The 26323-nt window shown below is 41.7% G+C and overlaps 1 protein-coding gene and 1 pseudogene across 1 annotated transcript; both read left to right on the top strand.

Annotated features, from left to right (window-relative positions):
- The first annotated feature begins 14030 nt into the window (after nt 1-14030).
- LOC119088705 (zinc finger protein 239-like) lies at nt 14031-25393 on the top strand. The gene is made up of 4 exons (XM_037209368.1): nt 14031-15183; nt 18414-18540; nt 19392-19478; nt 22972-25393. The coding sequence occupies exons 1-4, from the start codon at nt 15178-15180 to the stop codon at nt 23853-23855; spliced, it is 1104 nt and encodes a 367-aa protein (XP_037065263.1). The 5' UTR covers nt 14031-15177; the 3' UTR covers nt 23856-25393.
- The window catches only part of LOC114686113, a 28496-nt pseudogene continuing 21583 nt past the window's right edge, over nt 19411-26323 (top strand).

Here is a 26323-nt window from a genome sequence, read left to right on the forward strand (position 1 = left end):
CTCCATTATGCTAAGTAGAACACTGAGATGACTCCTCCTGGAAAACAAAGGCATCAGAAACATGTCCTTAGAACCCTTGATTGTGCTCATGGTAATGAAGAAGCTACATTGGAACCATGGAGTACTGAGAATGCACATATCTTCTTAGGAATATTTATTCCTGTGTGGTCCATGCTGGAGACAAAGATACAAACCCCATCACAAGGAAGATTTCATATTTCCATGACACAATTCACAGGAAGCTGTTTCTGAGCAGAGACCATGGGAAGTTCATAGTAATTTCTTTATTCCAGGTAGTGTGTTCAACCCTTTGACTCAGAACAGCTTCCTCACCTTGAGAAACTACTCAACAAGCAGTGCATCCCCTGGACATTTGATTGACACATCTGCTTAGAATGAGGTCATGACTGCACTGTCCTCCTTGTCGGCACTTCTGAGCATGGCTAGGTTTCCATACGTGTGTGTGTGTGTGTGACTGTGTGCACATGTGTGTTTGTGTGTGTGAGTCTGTGCACATGTGTGTTTGTGTCTGTTACATGGAAACATGACTGGAAAGGTGCTGAGTCATACAGGAACTACAGATGACACAGCATTCCTTCCCACCTCCTCTGCAGTGTCCATTTCTTCCTATCTAATTCAGGAGGAGGAGGAGGAGCTACCATGGTATGGGTACAAACTGAACATGCAGGATCTAAGGGGGAGCCCATGCAGCAGGATATTAGTGACCCAGGTATAGTTGCTGAAAATTCTACTGGAAGTTGAGTTCTCAGGTCTAATGTGTTTCATTAGACCCTGCTGACAACTTTAACACCTCTAATAAAAGGTTTTGTATACATCTTGATTATTTAATTTCCTCTCATGGAAACATTGGGCATTAGATGTGATGTTTGGCAAAATCACCTTAAAGTCTGAGCTCACAGGCTAGAGAAATGGTTCAGTAGTTGAGTGTTCAACGTTCTGGCAGAGCTGTGGGTTTGTTTTCCAGCCTGCACATGGTGACTCACAAGCACGTGTAGTAGCCGTTCTAGACTGTAAGAATCTCCCCTCTGCTGTTACTCATGTACAAGATATTTGCACACAGACACACAGTCTCACACTGATAAAATGAAAGAAAAATATATAATTAAAATTTTTTAATTGGGTGTAGTGGTACATGCCTTTACTACCAGCAGTCAAGGGACAGAGGGAGTTGGCTCTCTGAATTTCAGGCCAGCCTCTAAAGAGAAAATTCCAGGAAAGCCAGGGCTACACATAGACACCTTTTCTGGAAAAAAAAAAATTTTTTTTCAAAATCTCAAGTTTGAACTTTAGAAAAGGAATTGTTGTGTGGAGGTAATACTGTTTTCTCGCTATTTAAATATACAAACAAAAAATGTTAACTACCTGCCAGTAGCTATTTACAAATATATATCCTTTCATCAGTGATAAGCAAAAGTTCAGTGAAATTGACTCAAGACCCTGTGCTCACCACACACTGGCCTAGTACCATTTCCCCCAGATACATTACACGCCCTTCATTACTGAATCCCTCACAGTGAGGCACATGAGCTGTGTAGACAGTTCCATACCTTCTCTGAAGACATACTCAACTGTGTCAGGAGGCTATATTGCAAATGGTGACTCTATAGAAGATTGGTTTCTGAATTTCAGAATATGATTTTATAATACATCCAAATACTTCCTTGTCCCTCTCCACAAAAATAAATGCTTTACTATCCACTTGTGCATATGGGGAAAGTTTTCTCCTTGCCTTCTTGAACATGTGTCTTTTGTGTGTTCACATTTCCTCTGTGGTTAATCTTGTCTACTTTGAACTGATCTACTTCTGCAGCTTATGAAGGTATCCTTGGGACCCTATGGCCAACAGAATTACATAGCTATACACAAACATGGGATCCTGTGTGCATTCTAGTTCAAAGAAACAGGATAAGGACTGAAAATCAGAGCACCCATCTCAGCTTTGTGGGTTAACAAATGTTAGTTACAGACACATTCTGTTGTAATCATGTTTATATTTCTTTTAAAATACAAGTATGTGCTGACCAAAAGCAATGTCGGGGAGGAAAGCATTTATGTGACTTACATACAGGTCATAGACCATCATTAAAGGAAACCAGGGCAGGAGCTCAAGCATTAAAGTGGAGACAACAACAGAAGCAGAAACTATGGAAGAATGTGCTTTGAGGCTTGTCCTGATCCTAAATGGCTACCTCAGTTTCCTCATTACTCAATCAAGGAATAGTTTGCCAGGGACAGAAATTCGAACAGTGATCTGAGGACTACCAAAGCAATCATTAGTTAAGGAATTAATTCAGACTCATCCACAGGCTAATCTAATAGAGGTTCATTCCTTAGTCAAAGTTCCTTCTACCCAGATTGTGGGAGCCCACAACTGACTCAGTTTCCTAGTTTAAATCTGAAGTCTATTCTGAGTCAATAGAGATCAAGCTTTCTTTCTCCACATCTATGAGAAAGTCCTGATTAGCCCACAGAGGCTCCTTTTAGGGCTGTGAGAAAGTTCTGATTAGCCCATGGGAAGGAACATACTATCTAGCTAGACACAGGCTGCTGATGCCAGCCGAAGGTACATCGAGATAGAAAATGAAACTGCCTGCTCCTTGACTCAAGGATGGGATACATAGTGGTTGAATGCCTGTGAAATAAACTCGAGGCTGTCCGGCATTGACTGGCAGACCTGTCAACTCTTTTCTATCTTCTTCATTGTCTCTACAATCTGCACACCTCTACCCAGCTACCCAGCTGACTGGTTGGCTGGCCTAACACCAGATTACCACAGTTTCTGTCAAGTCAGCAAATACGTACCAGGACACTCTCAACTTGGCAGTCCATGCTGTTAATTTTAAGCAGACCACAGAAGTTTTCATATGTTGGAGAAGGGAAGATTTATGTATTGGAGTAGAACCTTTGGAAAACCTGCACCTTGGCTGAACAAAGTCATAAATCAGTTCTTTATGCTTGTGCTGATGCTGCATTATTTTCTCCGTCTGCCAACTTTGCTGCCATGATTTGGGATGGTGATTACCAGTTTGGCAAGTTGAAAAGTTCCAGGCACATTGAATAGAATGATGAAAAACATCCTAATTAATTCTATAGATCTTAAATAAATGTGATGTGATACTCACAGGATGTTTCTAGGTTAGGTTAGTTAAGGTTGAAAGAGCTACCCTCTAAGTGGGTGGCTCAACTCAGTGGATGGACTCTTGAATTGATAACAAGGATAAAGGAGTGAGCACAATACTTCACCCCTCTCTATTTCTTGACTGTAAATCAATGTAATGAAGAATCACAAGGCCCTGTCACCATGGATTCTCTTCCATGAGAGACTTCACCCTCATAATGTCTATCATCTGAATAACCCTTTCCTTTTATTTATAATTTATTATTATTATTATTATTATTATTATTATTATTGTTTTTTCAAGACAGGATTTCTCTGTGTAAGAGGCCTAGCTGTCCTGGAACTTGCATTGTAGACCAGGCTGGCCTCAAACCCACAGAGATCCCCCCACCTCTGATTCCCAAGTGCTAGGATTAAAGGTTTGAGCCACCACGCCACAGACACAGCTTCTTAAGGTTCTTTTTTTGGGGGGGATTTTGTTACAGCAGCAAATCAAGTATCACCTTCACCTACTGAATTCTTTTTTTCAATGCAGGAACACATCTGATTCAACTATGAAATAATGAGCATTTCAAGAATATAGAGTCTGACATTTTATAAGAAGTAGTACAGTCACAAATAAATTAAAGATAAGATAAAAAGTATCAGTAACATGACAAAAAGAGACTTGCCCTTCAAATATAAAGAAAATTGAACACAAAAGTGAGTAATTGTGATATGTTAAAATAACCAAAGACACAAAGAAGCAATGCAGCAGATGCATAAAGCACATTAAAAATGCTCAGCATCCTGCCATGAAGAAAGCTCTCAGCAAAACAAGTATAAAAGGGAAATGTACCAAGTAATGGCCAGTTATAAAAAATACAATGACAATATACAAACAGGTTTTAAAACACCAAACACAAACAAATCAAATCCTTTTAGCTAACCTTACCATGAGCATAAAAAACTGCAATCTTTTCCTCATGGATCCAACAGGATTCCCAGTCTAATCTGTACTTTCCTACAAAGCATTGAAGCATGACCTAGAATTTACATGAAATAAATAAAAATAAAATGTGCCCAAATCAGGAGTAGAGAAGTAATGTTATTCCCTTTCACACATGACATTTTTCTATATGCAGTAAACACCAACATTTATAAATAATTAATGAAATCAGAAATTTCAGGATATAAAAAAAATCTACATTTGAAAATTTGAAATAATTTCAATTATTCCAGTATAGCAACATATCTCACAATGAAATCAAGGAGATAATCCCATGCATGGGAGCACCAAGAAGAATACATTCAAATAAATTAAACCAGTGTAGCTGTGTGAGTCACTTGCTACACGGGTGTGTGGGTTCACACGCATCCGTGGAATGAAGATTCAGAGGCATCTTAAGAATGACTCCAGCCTTTCACGGCTGCAGAGGGGTTCAGCCTGGAAGGACTGAAGCACTGACTCTTTGCCCAGGGCAGTTTCATTTCTCTCCAGTACAGTTTAGCCAGCTAATCTCCATATGCTCAAAACAACCTGAAAGGAGTTCCCAACAATACAATGCCAAGTGCAAATTCCTCGATTTATCAGGTACCAAGGTTTTCTGGGTTTCTTGAACCAAGTTTTGCATAGGCCTTTGTATCCTTGGGAAACTCCTAGACAGGATTCACATAGAGGGCAACAAGGGAAACAAAAGGTGTCTGCTAAACAAAGGATGGATTGGGGCCAGGTGCTACTCTCTGGAGCCAAGCCAGGTGCAGCTCAGCAGGAATGCCACTACAGCCAAGAAAGTGAGAAACTGGCAGAAATGGACATTATAAAATATTGATAAAAGCATCAAACAAGACACAAATGGATTGGAAGAATTTGGGGCTGAAATACCCTCACTGTTATCAGAGAAGTATAATAAACAGTTTTACTCAGCTGTCAACATGGGCATGGAATAATAACTGTCTAAGCAAAGTATTCCACTAGTGATATCATAGCACAGTTTATGGGACTACCAACTATTTTCTGACTGGGTTGAAAGCCACTGCAGTAGCCACTGCTCATACTTGGTAGTGTGAGTTTGCTCATAAACCTGTGCCTGGCTAGGGCAAAAACTACTACTATCATTGGTAATGGACAACGTGATGGACTGTCCCCAAGGTCATACCTACACAATAGGCTGTGGTTCTCCTTCCTTGGGATCATCAGCCACTGATCAGCAAGGGAGGAGATAAAAGGATTGGGGAACAGGGACAGCTGTGGATAAGATGGAGAGAGCCCCCCAGGCGATGACTTCAGAGAGACAAATCAACTTTCAGAGAATAGGAAATATATAGGATTGGGAAGCCTAGGGACAAACTCTAATTTGCACTAAATGGCAGATGCCTATTATAAAGGTGGGTTAGTGGCAGCATGGCCCTATGAAAATAAGCTAGAGCTTGTTACTTAATTACCATATGGTCCACAGCGGGAAGAGCATTTGCAGGGAACTATGTCAAGGGTCATCCTTGAGTTAAGTCAGGCATCCAGGCCTAGAGACATCTTCTAAATAAGGGCAGGTAAAGAGCAGTAAGCCTCTCTGGGGAGGGAGTCCTTCATGTTGCTGAGCTTGGAGAAAGCTGCCAGGTCATGATAGAGACTGCAACCTCTGACCAGCAGGGCCTCATAACACTTATCCACTTATCAAAAAAACTTCATTCTGTGGAGTGTGACCCTGATTAGTCTTATCAATAAAAATCAAGAATCAACTATCAGGGTAATAACCTGAAAGATCAGCAAAGCAGAGCAGCAGCCAATAGAGACTTCTTTCTCAGATGGAAAGGGGGCCAAGATCCTGTCTCCCCCCCACCTTATATTCCTTTCTCCCAATTATGCTAGGATTAATGGTGTGAGCCTCCCAAGTGCTGGAATTGACAGTGTGAGCCACCACTACCAGGCCTCTATGGTTAACTAGAGGCTATCTCTGCCCTCTTATCTCCAGGTAAGCTTTATTTGTCAGAACACAAACAAAATATCACACAATTCTGCAGTAGATGTGTAAACACAGAGACCTATAACTGGTCAGCATGCATAATGTAACCGACTGCTGTGTGCTTAGCTCTAAATGAGATAGCTATGTCATATCCAACACTCAAGGCTTAGCAATCCTCAAGGTAGATAAGATGGAAAGGAGTGTAAGAGCCAGGAATAGTAGGTGTATAAAGATTAGCAGTATTTGCAGGGAATGGCTAGGTTGTCACATGCATGAACTCACAGTGGCTATGACTACATTCACAAGATCTACAGAAAAAGCCGATGAAACACCTGCATGGAAAGTTGCAGTGCTTATAAAACCCCACACTGAGCTGGTGAGGTATTGGCAGTGGGTGGTAGGGAAGCTAGTGTCAGCCTGAGGAACTTCCTCCTTCAATAGGCTGTCCTACACCTCAGCTCAAAACCTTAGCAGGAGATGGATTCTGCATTTTAAGGAAAAGCTGATGGAGTTCGTGGAGAAACTGATGGTAGGAATAGGGAGTAATTTGCAAGGAAGGAATGGGGAGGATATTTGACCAAAAACACCTTTTACATCCATCTGAAATTTTGAAAAATAAAAAAACACACAAATTAAGTCCAATATAGCTTTTGAGAATGTCAAGCCTGGCCTGGCCATTGTGATTTCAGTCTACAACTTTGGCTGTTCAGAGTTCGCAGAGGGACATTATCTTACTATGAAGGAGTGACGAGGAGGCAAGAGAGAAGCTCCCTCAGCGTTTCAGGTGCTGATGGTTTCGGATCTCTGCTTCAGTATCAACCCTGGGAAGAAAAAAGGAGATTGCTCACTGGAGATGAGGTAAGAGTGGGCCAGCCTCACCTTGCATCTTCTCCTTAATTTGCCATGAGGAAAAGAGAGGAATTATGAACAGATGCCTTTTCTAATACCCCTTCCTTTCCTTCTGCATCTTAAATACAAATGAGTTGACACTTATTATCAGTTAAAGCAATAATCAGAAGAAATGGAGAAGAGCTCTACATACTGACAGACATGACATAGTTAACTACTGTAAGTTGACGGGAGCCATAAGCCTAAGTGACCCTTGACACACATGCTGCCATATTTGGGTTTCTCTCCTCTTTTCTTAGATCTAGGCCTTGCTTAAGTCTCCATAGCACCAGAACCTTTTCCCACAGATACCAGAACCTCTTCTCAGATATCAGGTGAATGAGCTGCAGTTAAGCAACTAGGCAGTTAGACAAGGGTAGATAGATAACCTTCAAAGCAATATTTCCTGCTGGCTGAACAGCCCATAATTAAGTCCCTTCCTGCTCTCAACCCCCTTTGCCTACCTATATATGCCTTGAGAGAAAAATAGAATTTTGGAGCTTGATCAAACATCCTGTCTTGCTCTCATTCTTTGTGTCTCTTGTCCCTCTCATTCGCCGGCCCTCCCTTTAGGTCCCCATTGAAGACACCACTGGCCAGGGCAGTAAGTATTTATACATCAAATCCTGAGGTCTTTGATTTTTATATGGACAACTTTGAAAGGCACAGAAGTTCACATGTTCAAGCACAGTAAACATGGGACACTTCAATATTGCATTGTCATTTCCAGATAGGCTCTCTTGATAAAAAAACAATGTGCAAGGGGCTGGAGGGATGGCTCAGTGGTTAAGAGCCCTGGCTGCTATTCCAGAGGACCCAGGTTCAATTCCCAGCACAGACATAGAAGCTCACAACTATCTGTAACTCCAGTTTTGGGAGATCTGACATCTTCACATCAATGCACATAAAATTGTTTAAAAAGTTAAATAATATGTTTTAAAATGTGCAAGGAATACCCAGAGATAATTTTCCAAACATTATGTAGACTTAATAACCACTGAATATTTCACCTGAAAAGAAGGGAATACCTATTCTCAGAGGCACAAGGAACCTTCCTTAAAATGGACTTCAGTACAGGCCACAAACCAAGCATTTATACATAGAAAAAAAAATGAAGTAAACCTGTACATCTTACTGGAGGACCTGGGGCTGAAATAGAAAAAGAGAAAACCTTTGGAAAGTGCAGAAATAATTGGTGACTAAACAATATATCTTTGAATGAATAATGGTTCATTGAATAACTCAGAGAAGGCAGTCCCAAGTGGAATTGTTATACTGAAAAGTTCCTAATGTAAATATTAGAATTATGTAGTAAGTAGCCTAATTATGTGATTCAAAGATGGGGAAAACATGGGGGCAGGGCAGCAGTGGCACATGCCTTTAGTCCTAGCCCTTGGGAGGCAGAAACATGCAGATCTCTGTGAGCCAGAGGCCAGCCTGGTCTACAGAGTGAGTCCCAGGACAGCCAGATCTACACAAAGAAAACCTGTCTTCAATAACCAAAAATCAAAGGGGGGGGGGAGAACAAAATACAAGCTAAACTTAGATACAGAGTTGATAAGATCTAATAAATAATAAAAGAAAAAGAAAAATCAGGATAGAATTGATGAAGTATAGACTTGAATATCAATACAAAGAATTAATCTGGGGCTAGAGAGATGGCTCAGAGATTAAGAGCACTAGCTGCTCTTCCAGAGGTCCTAAGTTCAATTCAGAGCAACCACATGGTGGCTCAAAACCATCTATGAGGAGATCTGGTGCCCTCTGCTGGCATGCAAGCAGAACACTGTATACATAACAAAAAAATAAATCTTTGAAAAAAGAACTGATTAAACAATTGGTTCTTATATTTGTAAGTTTAACAAGATTCTTCAATCTCTAGCCAAGCTCAATGTGGAGGGCAGGGGAGATAAAAGAAGACTAAGAGAGAATGAGAGAGAGAGAGAGAGAGAGAGAGAGAGAGAGAGAGAGAGAGAGAGAGAGAGAGAGAACCTAAATTAATAAAGCTCAGTACAAAAGAGAATGGCTAAAACAAACTCCATTGAGGAATCCAGAAGATCATCAGGATAAACTTTGAAATCTTAAGTTCCAAAAACCTAGAAAATATAGTAAAGGATAAATTTCTAAATACTTATGGCCAACTAAAAATATTCCCAGAAGATAAGACAACCAGAACAAATCCAAAACAACCACATTGAAGCAGTAATTAATAGTGTCACCACAAAGCAAAGTTCAGGGCAGATGGATTTACTGCTAAATTCTACCAAAGGTTCAACAGAGATCTCATAACAACACTAATATTACTACTTTTCAAATGCTTCCATAGAATAGAAAGGGCACTGTCAAATTCATTCTAAGGAGCCAATATAACTCTACTATTATCATAGCTGGATAACCAGATGCAGTGGTACAAAACTTTCTTCCCATAATTCAGGAGGTGGAGAGGACAGACCTCTATGAGTTTCAGACCATATTGTTCAACATAGAGACTTCCAGGCCAGTCAGAGCTACATAGAGAGAAACTTTCTAAAATAAAACAAGCAAATCCTTGATAAAGAAAAAGAAACCCATATTTCCAGAACAATATCTCTAATGTATATAAAAATTCTAAAAGCCCTCTACTAAATTCCCAATTATATCATACTTTATAACCGAGCTGCTTTTGAAGTAGAGTAAGGTAGAGAAGAGCAGTTATTACATATTGATTTATTGATTTATTGTACTGCCTATTTGCCAAGCATGACTTCATTTTCTTCCTTGAACAGAATGACCTGGAGGAATAGTTGAAGCAACCAATAGTTACTGGATGGCATTAAAGTCTTTCATGAGTTGCCCTGGCTTCACTCACCTGTGACATCTCCTCTCTTCCACACGCATTGGTGTCAGAGTGCTTTTCTGGGAAGATTCCAGCAACATTTCTTTAGGCCTCTGCGGTAGTTTGAATAGGAATGGCCCCCATAGACTCACACATTTGAATGCTTGGTCATTAGGGAGTGGTGCCACTTGAGAGAGATTAGAAAACATGGCCTTGTTTGTGGAAGTGTGTCGCTGTGAGTGGGCTTTTGTATTTCAGCACTAGCCCAGCCCAGTAGCGTTCTGTCTTCTGGCTGTCTGCTAATCCAGATGTAGAACTCTCGGCTACATCTCCAGCACCATGTCTGCCTGTGTGTGGCCATACTTCCTGCCATGATGAGAATGCACTAAACCTTTGAACATAAGTAAACCCCAATTAAAAGACTTTCTTCTTTAAGGGTTACAGTGGTCACAGTGTCTCTTCACAGCACTAAAACATTGACTAAGACAGCCCCTCATCGAAATCTTCTTCTCCGTGACTCAGTTGCACCAGAATGGCTGCTGCTTTGGCCCTTTCAGTCCCCTGAAGGTCTGTGGAACTGGGAAGTAGTTGCCTGCCCACCCACAGTGGTATTCTGTGGTCCTCGATGGCTAAGGGGTCTGTGAGACCCAGGAGTAGAGTTTATGAGTGGAAGAAGAGACGACTATGCTGGACATCTAAACCAGGTGAGAACCTGGGGGAAGGGAAGAATAGCCAGGAAGTGTTGTGGATTATTTGTTTACAATATGTGAAGATGTGTAGCTGTTTTACTTTGCATGCCTAGGACACTGGATTGGTTTAATAAAGAGTTGAACATCCTATAGCTAGGCAGGAGAAAATAGGCAGGACCTCCGAGCAGAGAAATAAACTCTAGGATGAAGAGAGGTGAAATCACCGCCAAGACAGAGAGGAAGTTCAAATTACACAATGGAGGAGAGGTAAAGAGCCATGTGGCAAAATATAGATTAATAGCAACAGGTTAATTTAAGTTATAAGAGCTAGTTGTGAACAAGCCTAAGCTAAGGCTAAGCAGCCATAATTAAGGATAAGTCTCTATATCACTTTTGGGGGGCTGGCGATCCAAAGAAAGTCCAGCAAGAGAGACCTACTATAAGGAAGAGTGGGTACAGGCTTGATCATTCCTCAGGAGACTGAATCCAAAGCCTCAATGGGATACCGAGGTGGCACTGGTCTCTAAGGAAAAGCTAGAAGGGATACTGAGGCACTGGTATTGGTCTCCGGAGAAACAGACTATGGATTTAAAAGCAGTAACAAATGAATGGTGAATGAGTGTGAATGCTTGTAATGGTCCCACAGCTTTGTGGCTATGGGATCTTATGGACCCTGACCTATGAGTCCACTGAGGTCTTTTTAACTGAACAGGCACTCACCGCTGGCAGTAAGAAGTGGCATAGCATGAGGATATGTATGTCGCCTTAAGTTGAGGCAGTTTAAATTGTGAGAAGATGAGGGTTAAGTCGGAACCCTTGATGAGAAGTGGATCTTCTCTACCTGACCCTGGGCACCACGCTGGGCTAAGCACATATAAACTTGTTGTAGAATATTATTTTAAGGTGTGTAACTTTTGTTTATGTTGCATTTGTTTAGCTCTGTGAAGCTGCGTTACTGTGCCTGTCTAAAACTCTTAGTGGTCTAATAAAGAGTTTAACCGCCAATAGCAAGGCAGGAGAGAGAAATAGAGAGGACTGGAAGGCAGAGAGGATAAATAGAAGGAGAAATCTGGAAAGAAGAAGAAAAAGCAAGAGAACAATGAGAAGAGGATGCTAGGGACCAGCCACCCAGCCAGCCATGGAATAAGAGTGAAAGTAAGATATACAGAAGTAAGAAGGCTTTGTCCTTTTTTGGTTATCTCATTCTGGCTTAGACTTGAGTACATGTTGTTCTCCATGTCCTGCTGACAAGGGTGTTGGAGATTGATTGTCCTTTGTTCATGGCTCTTTTAGAAACTGTTTATTCAGTCTCAGGAAACTGAAATTGAGGCCTGATCTCTGAGAGAAGACCGAGCAGCCTATTATATGGTGTTTGCTTGGTCCTCTCAGAAATCATGCATCTAGATTCCTCCTCCCAATTTCTCTTTCTCTGGCCAGAAGTCTGGCCTATCCTCTGTTGCCTAGCTATTGGCCATTCAGCTCTTTATTCACCAGTCACAGCAACACATCTTCACATGGTGCACAAATATCTCACGACAAAGTATTGATTTATTGACTTATTTAGTGGTTCACTTAAAGCACTGCCCGTACTACTTATTTGCCAAGCATGACTTCACTTGGTAACCTGGAAGAGAATGACCTGGAAAAATAGCTGAAACAATGGATCATTGCCCTTCATAGCCTGCTACATTGGCCTCTATAAAATTTCAGTGGCTTGCCCGCCCCGCTGTGTGGTTTTAGAGTATGACGGTACAAGTGGACCAGCATTGAAGCCTTTCAGGAGCTGTCCTGGCTTCAGTCCACCAGTGACATCTCCTCTCTTCCGCTCCCATTGATGTCAGAATGCTTATTCTAGAAAGATTCCCACAACAGTCTCATCCCTATGACACAAGGTTGGCTCCACAGTGGAAACCATTGTGCATAACACAGCCATAAAGACAAAATCATGTGAGTTTCTTGTAACTATCTCAAAGTGTAAGAAGTCAAAATGAATGTTTTATTCTGTTGTAAGTTTCGAATAAGCAGACCTGTGCGTGAAATCACAGTAAAGTGACCAAAGATAACTAATAAATGTAATCAACGTTACTGTAAGATCTCCACTCACATTCACACGTCTCCGTTTGCGAGCCAAGGATTTTGAGAGCAGCCGGACTCCCTGCGTGGCTCCCTCTAGCGGCAGAGATGGCACGTTTCACCCCTTTCCCGCCGCCACGCGCCTCCAGCGACCCCGGGGAATCTCTGTTGCACAGACTTATGGGAAATGTAGTCTCACCCGTTGTGACGTCGCAAGCCAGGCTTGGCCGGGCGGCGCCTTCCGAGTTCGTTCTGTGCACGCGCGCTTCCCCCTCACCCGGCTTCCCTCTCCGATTTGGGCTCACGTTTCTTACTCCCCTGCTGGGGTGGCATCCCTGAGTGAAGGTTGGTTGGTTCAGGGTGCAGGGCAGCCCCCCAGGCCTGAGGGGTTGATTGTGCAGGGTGAACCGGTAGGTCCATTTTGGAAGCAGTGGGCACGGGGCACACGGGAAGCAGGGGGAAGAAGCAGCTCCCCTTGGAGGTGCTGTTCGAACCCAGGCTGGGCCACTGAGCCTGGATTGAGGTCCGTGCTTGGGAGAGGGCGGTAAGGATCAGTCTGCTGCTGCTGCTGCTGCTGCTGCTTCAGGCCACCCAGGGTCTCGCGCCCTCCCTCCCTGGCAGGGCGGGTTAGCTGACTGCCGGCCCCCGAGGCTGTGCCGGGGTGGGGGGCTCACTTTCCAGCTCGCCTCGGGAAGCTTGCTGGCGCCGGCTGACTCCCTCTTACCGGGCTGCCATCAGGTTTCTCAGCCTGTCTAGAAAAGAAAGTGGAGTTTCTGGTCCCCACTGCACTTTAGAGCCGCGTCGTGCTCGTGTTCATGGAGTTGGTAAACCACCTAGTATTCATTCACGCTTTTGAAGTTTATAAACTCTTATCTCAGATTCGAGAAACCGAGGGAGGCAAGAGGCGGGGGCAGGAACAATGTAGCGGAGTTGGACTGGAGGAGAGCAGTCAGATGTCTCTGGCTTCTCTCACAAAATCTCCAAGGCACATGGACAGGGGTCGCGAGACTTCTCATGACTTCCTCTCTCTCCGTTTTGTTGTGCTAGGCTTGTGTCTAGGACCAGCTTCCATTGAAGCAGGGCGCGACAGAGACTCCGTATTCTGATTAGGGGATGAGTATGAATGCGCAGCAATTCTTAGGGAATCACGTTTTGCTCCCTGTCCGGAAAGGATTTGCTTTTCTTTCACCTAGAGAGTAACCTTTCCGGACTCAAGTGTCCTCAGATATTTCCTTTTAAGACCCCCCCCCCCTACATGAGACCATGGCGCCAGGCCTTCTGCCCTCCACCCACAGGCAGCCCACAGTGAGGACAGTGGCCTGTGCTGGGCCGAATTAAGGATGGTCCTTGCAGTTAATTCTTCCATTGGGAATCTGCACTAGTTCTTTACCCAGGGTGGTCTTGAACTCCTGATCTGCCTGCTTCCTCCACCCAACTGCTGAGATTAAAGGTGTGTGCCACCACTGCCTGGCCTCTATGGTTCACTGGTGGCTAGCTCCGCCCTCTGATCTCCAGGCAAGCTTTATTTGTCAGAACACAAACAAAATATCCCCACAGGTGTCACTTTTCATTGGCCTTGATCCACCCTCAAAATGTGTAATGCTCCTTCACTTGGAGGTCGAGGGAGACAAGTCAGAATTCAGTGCCTTGGCCAGACCCGAAACAAGCTAGAAACTGGAAGCCTGTCCCACTCAAAATCCTGAGGAAGAAGTCCAAATGTTGGAGACTGTCCTCTGAGTCACGCCTTGCTGCTCCACGTGTGAGCAGGGAGCGGGCAAGCACAGCATTGTGACTTGTTCTCCTGTCCGCCCCTCTGCTGGGAATTGAACCCAGGCCTCACACTTCTAAGAACTTGTCCCCTGAAGCTGTGTTCCCAGGCCTTGCAATTTTTTTTTCAATGTACCTGCCCTCCACCTGTCATCGTCCTGAGTGCTACAACTCGGCCACAGTTGGTGGGTTCCCCCACAAGTCTGTTCCGGCGGAGCTTGTCTTGGTCAGCACTCAACCGTGCAATTCCAGCGGGAGTATTTGGATCTTCCTGTATTTCTGAGGGATTGGCGGGGTTTTCTTCGTATTCCATTGGGTGGCTTGATCAACTTGAAATTCGTGAGTTAGGAAAAGAACATTGGAAAGAAATCCATTCAGCTCCCACTTGATGTGCAGAATGCATTGGGGTGTGCTGGGAGCAAGGATTAAGACTGAAAACAACTAAGTGTATTTTGGTTTCATTCATGTATCTGAGCTATTCATGGAATTCGTATTTTAAAGAAAATTTGCTACAGTGGACAGATGGCTGAAAATTGTAAACTATAGCTCAGAAAACATAAAAAGGGAAACGTTAATATAGAAATGAACAGCTGCCCCATTGTTATTTTTTGTTTTCTTTCATGCTCCTCCGTGGTGTCCATAGGAAGAGCCAAAGCGCCCTCCTCCCACAAATGCATGGTCGCACAGTTGCACAGTTTTCCTGTTGCCAGCCAGGAACACTTCCTGGTGCTGCTTCTCACGCAGAGCCCCGTTTTCACTCTTGCAGCAGCAGGTGAAAATATTACTCTACCTTGTCTCTAGGTGTGATAGTTCTTCGTAATAGTTTTCTTATTTGTCACAAAAGCAGATCTCAGCACTATTTTGATGCAGGTATGTTAATTTTTTTGTATTCATTTTTTTTTCTAACTAGAGGGTCATCTAAAATGGGATGGAATGCAACTTGTAAAAATGACTTGAATTTAGCTGAGTGGAGGTGGCGCACGCCTTTAATCCCAGCACTTGGGAGGCAGAGGCAGGCAGATCTCTGAGTTCAAGGCCAGCCTGGACTACAGAGCGAGATCCCAGGACAGGCACCAAAACTACACGGAGAAACCCTGGGTCGGAAAACAAAACAAACAAACAGTCCCTTGAATTTTGACAACGTCCTAAATGAGAAACGAACAAGAAGTGCTGTACATGTGTTCAGGTGCAGAGGAGGTGTTCAGGTGCACAGGAGGTGTTCAGGTGCACAGGTGTTCAGGTGCACAGGTGTTCAGGTGCACAGGTGGTGTTCAGGTGCACAGGTGTTCAGGTGCAGAGGAGGTGTTCAGGTGCAGAGGAGGTGTTCAGGTGCACAGGTGTTCAGGTGCACAGGTGTTCAGGTGCACAGGTGTTCAGGTGCACAGGAGGTGTTCAGGTGCACAGGAGGTGTTCAGGTGCACAGGTGTTCAGGTGCACAGGTGTTCAGGTGCACAGGTGGTGTTCAGGTGCACAGGAGGTGTTCAGGTGCACAGGAGGTGTTCAGGTGCACAGGAGGTGTTCAGGTGCACAGGTGTTCAGGTGCACAGGAGGTGTTCAGGTGCACAGGTGTTCAGGTGCACAGGAGGTGTTCAGGTGCACAGGTGTTCAGGTGCACAGGTGTTCAGGTGCAGAGGAGGTGTTCAGGTGCACAGGAGGTGTTCAGGTGCACAGGAGGTGTTCAGGTGCACAGGTGTTCAGGTGCACAGGTGTTCAGGTGCACAGGAGGTGTTCAGGTGCACAGGTGTTCAGGTGCACAGGTGTTCAGGTGCACAGGAGGTGTTCAGGTGCACAGGAGGTGTTCAGGTGCACAGGTGTTCAGGTGCACAGGTGGTGTTCAGGTGCACAGGAGGTGTTCAGGTGCACAGGAGGTGTTCAGGTGCACAGGAGGTGTTCAGGTGCACAGGAGGTGTTCAGGTGCACAGGTGTTCAGGTGCACAGGAGGTGTTCAGGTGCACAGGTGTTCAGGTGCACAGGTGTTCAGGTGCACAGGTGTTCAGGTGCAGAGGAGGTGTTCAGGTGCACACACAAGGGTGGGTTTCTGCCTGCTTTCATGTTCCACTGAATTTGGTTACTTTTTTTCTTTTATTTCCTTTTTTATTTATTTATTATTTATTTATTTATTTATTTATTTATTTATTTATTCATTCATTCATTCATTTATTATTTATTTATTATTTATTCATTCGTTTATTTATTTATTTATCTAATATTTATTTATTCATTCATTCATTCATTTATTTATTTATTGAGACAGGGTTTCTCCTTTAGCCTTGGCTGTCCTGGAACTCCTTAGACCAGTCTGCCCTTGAACTCAGAATCTGCCTGCCTCTGCCTCCCAAATGTTGGGATTAAAGGCGTGTGCACTACTGCCCCAGCTTTGGCTACTTTTTTTTTTTTTAAAATCATTTACTTTAAGTCAGTGTTTGTCTTTAAAACTAAGATTAATTTCTTTTCAACAACAGAAAGATAGGTTTTGTTTCTTAGTCCATTTAGCCTGTTTTGTGGTGGGAAGGTCTATTGATATTTAACGTTATTGTTGCAGAGTGTGCATGGTTGTGGCCCTTTTGTTGTGGGGCTGTTTGTGTTTGTGTTTGTGTTTGCATTCATACTTTGTGTGTGAGTAATTCGACCTCCCTTGTTTCCTTTCCACAGTCTCGTGGCTGTGTTTGTCCACTCTCCAGTCTAAAGTATTGCTGCTAGGCTCTCTTTTGGGCTGGTGTGATTGACATGAATTCTGTTAACCTATTTGTATCCCGCAAAGTTTTCTTTTCTCCTTTTAGTTGCTGAGCATAGTAGTCTAGGTTGGGATCTCTGGTCTCGTGGAACTTGGAGTGAAATATCCCAGGATCTTACAGATTTCAAAAAATTTCTGAAACTTAATGAACTTAACGTAGTCCTATGATGAAAATTTATATCTTTAAGAGTTTTTGTTAAAAATCATAAAGAACACAAATAAATAACTTCATGATACACTCAAGAATTGTGCAAAAGAGCAACAAACCAAACACAAGTCCAGTAGACAAAAATGATAAAAATCAGCATGAAGTGGTGAAGTAGAAACCAAGAAAACTATCAAAACAACCAATGAAACTCAGAGCTTGTTCTTTGGGGAGAAGGCAGACAGACTGTTGGCTCCACTAACTAAAAGGAAGAACTAGTGAAGAGGACCAGGGATAAACAGGGCCACACTACAGCGGACACCAAAGCAACCCAGTGTTCTAAGGGAGCACTCAGAACCTTTCCTCCATTCCACTGGAAAATAGAAAAGAAATGCTCACGTCTAGATTCCTCCAAATCATGTATGCCAGACTAAGAGGAGGTCAGCAGCCTGAACAGACCCTACAAATGAGGGGACTGAAGCAATAATTCAAAGCCTTCTCTCTCTCACACACAAAAACCAACAACCCTCTCCCCACCAAAAAGTAAGAAAGAAAGAAAAACAATCCCAGATGGACTCACACAAGAATTCTAACACGCTTTTAAAAGAATATCTACAGCCAGTACTTCTTAAAACATTAAAAAGGAAAAGAAGAAAGGAAGAAAAAGAAAGAAGAAAGAAAGGGGAGTACTTTCAAACTCCTACAAATTCAGTATTACTACTGAACTCCGTGCCTACTAGGAAATTCAGACAGCGCCTGTACCAGAATCTGCATTTTCATTTTATTTCACATTTATTCTGTGTGTTACCTGCTGAGAAGTAACTTCTCACACACTATGACTTTCTCCTGTGAGAAATGTGTATAAAGTGTGATGCATATTACAAGTGTGTGTATGATTTTTATCCCCTACTAGATATATTCATTTGACATTAACATTCTTAATTGTATGATAGCCATATGCACTTATAGGACCTTTTACCATTCTCTTTAGATGGGTAGTTTGTGAGATCATATGACTATATCAAAAATAAGTTAGTAATATCATTTACCCATATCAGAAGCATTTCTAGCTCTGTTTTTCCCTTAGGTAAACTTTAGAAGGGTGTTCACAAGCACATAATGCCTATTGGCATTTGTATTACTATTAATGGTTTTAATTAGCTTAACTAATGGTTTTAATTAGTTTAATGTGTGATATTTATTCATTGATCTTTATTTCAGAACATGTTGTCATTCAAGGATGTGGCCATTAATTTCTCTGCAGAGGAGTATGAATGCCTGGACTCTGCTCAGTGGAATCTGTACAGGGATGTGATGCTCGAGAATTACAGCAACCTTGTGTTCCTGGGTGAGGGTCATGTCCATAGTGAATTCCTAATTCACTATTAGCATGTAACCTCCTTTTATAGACCATCTCATGGGAGCTTGCACTTTCTAACATGGTCCATATAGGCCTGCTTTTTTGTTTGTTTTGAGACAGGGCTTCTGTGGCTATCCTGTAACACACTCAGTAGACCAGTCAAGCTAGCCTTGAACTCAGAGATCTGCCTCTTGCCTCCCAAGTGCTGGGGTTAAAGGCATGAGCCACCATGCCCAGCTCACAGGACCACTTTTCAGGCAGAATTGTTGATATAAGTAAGACAAATTTCATTTAATTTCTTCTTGTGCTTTTCATCTATTTATTTGAGTGCGTGCATTCTTCACTGTAGTTATAATGTCAGAAATTAAATGGAGTGAGGCATGCAACACACATGGAAAAGAAAATGTTTTATTCTTTTCTGATGTTATAATTTTCCTTGTAAATGACAGAAATGAAGACCTGTGATTATAAATCCCTCCTAAGGAAGTATTCTAAAATGCCTATCAGGAACAATTTGAAAAGCTAATTTTCTAGTCACTTATTTACTTATTTATTTATAATTTTTTGAGATTTATTTATTTTTTATGTATATTGTGCTCTATCTGTATGCACACCTCCATGTCAGAAGAGGGCATCAGATTCTATTATAGATGGCTGTGAGCCACCATGTGGTTGCTGGGAATTGAACTCAGGACCTCTGGAAGAGCTGCCAATGCTCTTAACCACTGAACTATCTCTCCAGCTGCCTCTACAGTCATTCATTGTATCCTTTTTTTTTCTTCCTTATAAGCATAATAATGGAATACAAATGTTAATTCTCCTCCTGTCCCTTCACACAGGCCTTTCTTTCTCCAAGCCATTACTGGTCAGATTTCTGGAGAAAAACCAAGAGCTTCGGAAGAGTCAAGCAGCAGCTGTGCGCCAAGGTGTGTAGGAATGAGGGGTCAGAGGGCAGGGTCGGGGGTCAGATCCAACAGAAAGCCAGGCTTTACCGTGTACATTGAGCTGGCATTTTCCGTTTGCTGGTAGAAATAAGTTTGTAGCTCTCCCTCTTTATGGCTTCTGTTGTCCGAGAAGGGCTTCTCTCAGCTGATTATAGTGCTTCAAGTCTCTAAGCGTTGAGCTCTGCTTATATTTTTAGTGATTGCCAAAGTACTTCATTTTGGTGAGAATCTACATTGCAGTAGACTTTTCACTATTTCCTACACCTCTGAAAAATTGCACACATTTCTAAAGATATACCTGTGAAGTCTTTGTATTCAGTAACTCATAAATACACTTAAAGATTTTTTTTTTTGAGATTATATCATTTCCTTCCTTTCCTTCTTTCCAAACCCTCCCATATACTCCCCCTTGCTCTCTTTCAAATTCATGGCCTCCTTTTTAATTATTTGTTGTTAAATGAGTGTCTGTCTGTATACTTATATTCCTAAATACACCGCCCAGTCTGTATAATGTTACTCATATGTATGTTTTCAGGACTGAACATTTGGTATTGGATAACCAATTGGTATGCTCTTCCCTGAGGAAGACTATTTCTCCTTCTCTCCACATTTCTTGGTTGCCTGTAGTTCTTTGTGCAGGGTTAAGGCCTTGTGGGCTTGCCCTGTGCACTGTGGTATGTGTGTTTGCTGTCCTTGTCTAGCTCTTTTTCAGGGAGTCAAGTTGGTGAGACGTTAAGTGTAGTTTCTCACATCACTAGGAGACACTATCCCACAGTACACTTCCTGATCCTCTGACTCTTCACGATTGTTTCAGGTCCTCTTCCACAGTGGTCCCTGAGCCGTAGGTGCAGGAGTTGTTTTGGAGATGTGTGATGAATTAGGCTCCACAGCTGTACATTTTGATTATTTGAGGTTTCCTGTAATGGTTTTTTGTGTATTGCAAAGAGAAGTGCCCTTGATGAGGGATAAGGACCGCACTTCCCTGGGGGTGTGAGGACAAACATTTAGTATGCAGTGTTAGAGATTATGCTAGTTTAGAAGAGTGGTGGCCGTAGGTTCTTCTTCAAGATCCATGATTTCATTAACCCTGGATAGTTGGCTACATTTCCCATACCAGGCATGATTTCTCTCTTATTGAGTGAGTCTTAAATTAGAGAGCTGTTGGTTACCACAGAAGTATGCTTGGCAATACTGAACCCTTAGAGTGTTGTGCCATGCTGGTCATTGTTGGGGTTCATAGGCATCAGGACTGGGTAGGACTTTTGGTTGCTCCCCTTCTTTGGATGCTTGCATGGTGCCATCTGTTACCATGAAAATTAGTCCTCAAGGAGGAAGCATCCAGGTCTTTTCCGGCTCTCAGGACTCTGGACCCTGTGTTTTTTTTTTTTTGTTTTGTTTTGTTTTGATTTTTCGAGACAGGGTTTCTCTGTGTAGCTTTGCGCCTTTCCTGGGACTCACTTGGTAGCCCAGGCTGGCCTCGAACTCACAGAGATCCGCCTGGCTCTGCCTCCTGAGTGCTGGGATTAAAGGCGTGCGCCACCACCGCCAGGCTGGACCCTGTGTTTTAAATGCATGCTGTTTTCAGCAATAGGAACTCACCTTCCACCTCTGATGAGCAACCAAAGGCGTTAATAATAGTCTGCAATATTGTGGGAGTCTCTTGGACAACCCTGACTAATTACTCAAAAGAAGCTTTCTCGTGCCTGGTGTTCAGGTTCTTTTTTATTTATTTATTTATTTTTCAGATGGTCTTTGCTCTTGGAGGGAGCATTGTCAGCTCAGATGGGAAAACTTCACTGAAATTTTATATGTATATTTATACCCAGATTTCCATGTATTACAATACATATAGTTTTAGGTAGATACTTAATAGTATGAGTCCTTATAACTTTTTAAGATAACCTTACTGTTATTTTTCCTCTTCCCTCCTTCTGTATTATCTCCCTCTCTGATTACAATTCCCCCTTCTGTCCTGTCATGTTTCTTTTTTTCTTTGATTTATTGATTTACTTATTCAGAGACAGGGCTTCTCTGTGTAGTCCTGGCTGCCCTGGATCTTACTTTGTAGGCCAGGTTCACCTTAGACTTACAGAGATCCACTTGCCTCTGCCTCCCAAGTTCTGGAATTAAAGGCATGTACCACCATGTCCGGCTCTGTCACAATTCTTTATATCATGTTAATTAAATTGCCTTATCAGAGTGCTATCTGAATCATTGTATTCATCTTCATGTTTTCTCCCAAACAGTGTGAGTGATTTAACATGCATGCCCTTTGTGGGTAGATAGTCATGTGTGAAAACTGTACAAGTTGTTAAGCATTTTGGGGATTTGAGGTTCTTTGTTCTTCATTTTGCAGTTCCATTTTCTCTATTCTAATTTTGCCGTCTAAGCTGCCTGAAATCACCTGTTTGCATGTACTCCATGCCTAAACATTTATGAAAAATCTATATTAAAGTATCTATTTCTGTGACAAACAGAATTGTATACTTCCACTCACACCTGTAAACATGGCCCTCATATTTTCATGACTTGTCTCTCTTCATTAGTTACTCAGTGACTCTTTCTCTTGTAAATAAATAGTTCTTTTTTTAAAAAAAAAATTTACCCATAGGCAATTTTATATATGCCTACAATGTATCTTTTTTTGATTTATTTATTATGTATACAGTATTCTGTCTGCATGTATCCCTGCAGGCCAGAAGAGGGCGCCAGATCTCATTACAGATGGTTGTGAGCCACCATGTGGTTGCTGGGATTGAACTCAGGACCTCTGGAAGAGCAGTCAGTGTTCTTAACCTCTGAGCCATCTCCCCAGCCCAATAAATAGTTCTTTAAAATGTGTTAATTGACAGGTGTGTTGTTAGCAAAATTTGACATTTTTCCTAATATTATCTTTCTGATATTTATACTCTTGTCATTAAAATATAATATAAAGCCTACTAAATAAATTGATGGAAGATATTATTTAATGGTGTTATGAACAGTCTATGAAAAGTTGTCTGGTTATGCAGCCTATGTTTTCTATGTTCCACAACTAAAACTTCATGCTTAGGATAAAACATTATCTGTTTCCACGTCTACCCAGTTTGGCACAATCGTCATTAACTTCCTGTTTTCCGCGTTTGGCTACTTCATAATTTTCTGTGTATACACTCACATAGTTTCTCTGTTTGTTTAATGGACTTCTTTCTGTTAGCATAATGCTTGAAAAGTTTCCATTACCACCCATGTTACAACTTTGGGAGCTATTTAAATTTGAATTATGTTCCATTATTCCTATATTCTATTTTATTTTTTTCTTCCTATTTCAATTGAAGTTGAAATGATTTCCACATACAGTGGAAATTTTAGGTGTTGAACATGTTATAGTTTCTTATTTATCCATGGAAATGAGTTATAGTCTCCATGTTAAATATAAACATTATAAATATGACAAATGTTCCTAAGCTTTTCTTCATTTCCTTTTACTCACCAGGAAAGAAACCTTATAAATGTAAAGAATGTGGCAAAGCCTTCGCTAAGAACTCATTTCTTACTTATCATCTGAGAATTCATACCGGAGAGAAACCCTACAAGTGTGATAAATGTGGCAAGGCCTTTTCAAAGCTTTTCATACTTACTAACCACCAGAAAGTTCACACTGGAGAGAAACCCTACAAGTGTGAAGTATGTGGCAAGGCCTTTACTGTGCTTTCCACACTTATTAACCACCGTAGTGTGCATACTGGAGAGAAACCCTACAAGTGTGATGTATGTGGCAAGGCCTTTTCTTTGGCTTCCACACTTATTAACCACCAGAAAATTCACACTGGAGAGAAACCCTATGAGTGTGAAGTATGTGGCAAAAAGTTTTCCAGTCCTGCAGACTTTAAAAAACACCAAAGAGTTCATACTGGAGAGAAACCTTACAAGTGTAAAGAATGTGAAAAACCCTTTAGTAGTCTTTCAGACCTTAGTAAACACAAAGTTGTTCATACTGGAGAGAAGCGTTACATCTGTGAAAAATGTGGGAAAGCCTATAGTAGGAGACACCACCTTAATCGACACAAGCAGGCTCACACTGGACAGAAATCCTATAAGTGCACAGAATGTGGCAAAATGTTTTACTATGCTTCAGGCCTTAAAAGACATCAAAGAATTCATTCTGAGGAGAGACCCTATGAGTGTGAGGAATGTGGCAAATCCTTTCCCTGTCCTTCAGATGTTACTCAACATGCGAGAACCCATAAGAGACTGAAGCAATACACCTGCGAAAAATGTGGTGAGTGCTTTACTATTCAAACAACGTTTTCCAATCTCCGTAAAATTCGTCTTGAGGGAAAACCATCTGAATGTGAAAGATGTCGAAAGAGCTTTTAAAGGCTCTTAGTAAAACACACAAAGTGTTCAAACAACTAGCCTGCCAATGTGAAAGATGTCGCAACGGTTTTGTGTGTCTTTTAGTTGTTGCTCAACCTCACACAGTTCACACCTGAGAGAAGCCCTGCTTGTGTGCAGGAAAGGGACCAGAGTTTAGCTATTCCTGTGTCTGGTGTATAAGCATCGGCAAATCCATTCCAATGAGGGAGCCCACAAAAGCAATCAATTTGGCAAGTCCTTTACCTGCTCTTTGCACCTTAAGTATCGCCCCTTCATACTGCAGAGGCACTCTCCATGTACAAGCATTGTGCCAAAGCCTTGACTAATACTTCATCTTCATCACCACCAAAGAACTGACATAGGTGAGAAACTCTGCAGATGTCCTTGTTAGCTTCAAGTGTCAACTTCACATAGCCCTATCATTATCTGAGGGACTTTCAACTAGGTATTTGACTCAATTGGATTAGCCTATAGGCATGTCTTTGGGGACATTTTCTTGATTTTTAAGTGATGTACATTAGTCTATCCAAGGATAAGGAGTGCCACCCCAGGGCAGATGTTCAAAGCTATATAAAAATTCTTGGTGAGCGCAAGCATGATGGAGCAAGGAAGTAGCTGTTCTTCTATGGCAGTGATTTTCAATCTTCCTAGACTGTGACCCTTTAATACAGTTCCACACGTTTAATTCAGTTCCATAAACGTACTTCATTGCTACTTTGTAACTGTAATTTTGCTAGTTATGCTTTGTAATGTAAATATCTGATATGCAGATGGTCTCAGGTGACCCCTGTGAAAGGATGGTCTGACCCTACAGGTTGAGAACAGCTTCTCTGGTTTCCGCTTTAGTTGCTGCTCTGACTTCCCTGGATGATGAACTATAACCTTTAAGGTGAAACAGAGCTCTCTTCCCCTAAGTTGTTGGTGGTCATGGCATTTGCCATGGGAAGAGAAATCAAAGTAAGAAAGCAGTGAATGTGGGAAGCTTTCCTTCTTCTGTCTACTTTATCTGTCACCAGACTGTACGGGAGATAATGTCACACAGCCTTTACGTTTGTTCAACCTTCACTGGCCACTGGAGCATTCCCATTGGAGAAAAGCCCTACTTATGGAAAGAATATGACAAGGACTAGAAAGGAACTTTGTAAAAGTTATGGATAGCTGTTGAACAGATTCCAATCTCCTGCAATGTTTTCAATTTATGCGTAAGAGAAACCCTGCAAATCTAAGTGTTAAGAGACATTGTTTATTCTTCATATATCAGAGAGTTTGTTTTGTTGAGAAACCATGTATATATGACACACCTCCTTCAACAAGTCCACATCTCCTAATCCTTCCTAAACAGTCCAACAACTGAGAACCAAGCGTTTAAATATATGTATGAGCCTGTGGGTCCATTTGTACTCAAACCACAACAGTAGTGGACAGTAGCCTTCAACCAGGAGCCAGATTAAACGCTCCTTAAAGATGCTCATGTACATTATCACAGCAATTGGAAAAGTTACTAATAAAAATAATAAAAGTGTCCATTCGACATTTGATATGTATGTATCAGAGTGTTTTCTTCCTACTCCCCTTTAGTTCTGCTTTGCCCCCTTATTACCCTATTCTCTTTCTAAACTGTTTTCTGCTTATACACACACACACACACACACACACACACACACACACACACACACACACACAGCCATGCACAGTCACAGATGTAGTATCAGTACAGCTTTATGTATAATGATTATTCATTATGTATAATGAATAGCACAGACATGTTTCAATGTTTCCATGTCTCTGCTATTAGTTACTATAATAATTGTAGTATTTCAGTGTTAATATCTTTCATTCAGTTTGAATTTATTTTTGTGTAGGGTAAGCAAAGTGGATCTAATTTCATTCTTCCTTTGGGAAGAATTTGGATATCTAATTTTGCCAGCAGTATTTGTTGAAAAGGCTGTCTATATTTTTGGAAATTTTGTCAAATGTTATGTGTCCTTTACCTCAATGTTTTCTGTCTGGGTGGTACTTTGCATTCCATTATTTACATGTTTGTTTTATATGAGTGCCATGTAGTCTTCATCACCAAGGCTATGTAGCATAGTTTGAAGTTGAGTAATATGATACATTTGACTCTTCTTTCTTCATAAATTGCTTGTGTGTGGTCATTTTTGTTTCCATGTAAGTTGTGTGTTTTTCTAGTTCTTTGTCACTGAGATTTTGCTGTGGATTGCATGAATGTGTAAGTTGCTTTCATTACACTAGGTGCTTTCACAAAACGGGCTCTGCAAATCCCAGAACATGTGATGTCTTTCTGTCTTATAATGCCTTCCTCTAAGTGATGCTTTTTGATATTTTCAAATTTTGCTTGTAGAAGCCCTTCACCTCTTTGGTTAGAGTCATTCCCAAATATGATTTCCTTAAAAACAAAACAAAACAAACAAACAAAAAGACTGTGGTGACTAGGTGCTATTTTTCCT

Source organism: Peromyscus leucopus, chromosome 11, assembly GCF_004664715.2.
Source record: "Peromyscus leucopus breed LL Stock chromosome 11, UCI_PerLeu_2.1, whole genome shotgun sequence".
Lineage (NCBI taxonomy): Eukaryota > Metazoa > Chordata > Mammalia > Rodentia > Cricetidae > Peromyscus > Peromyscus leucopus.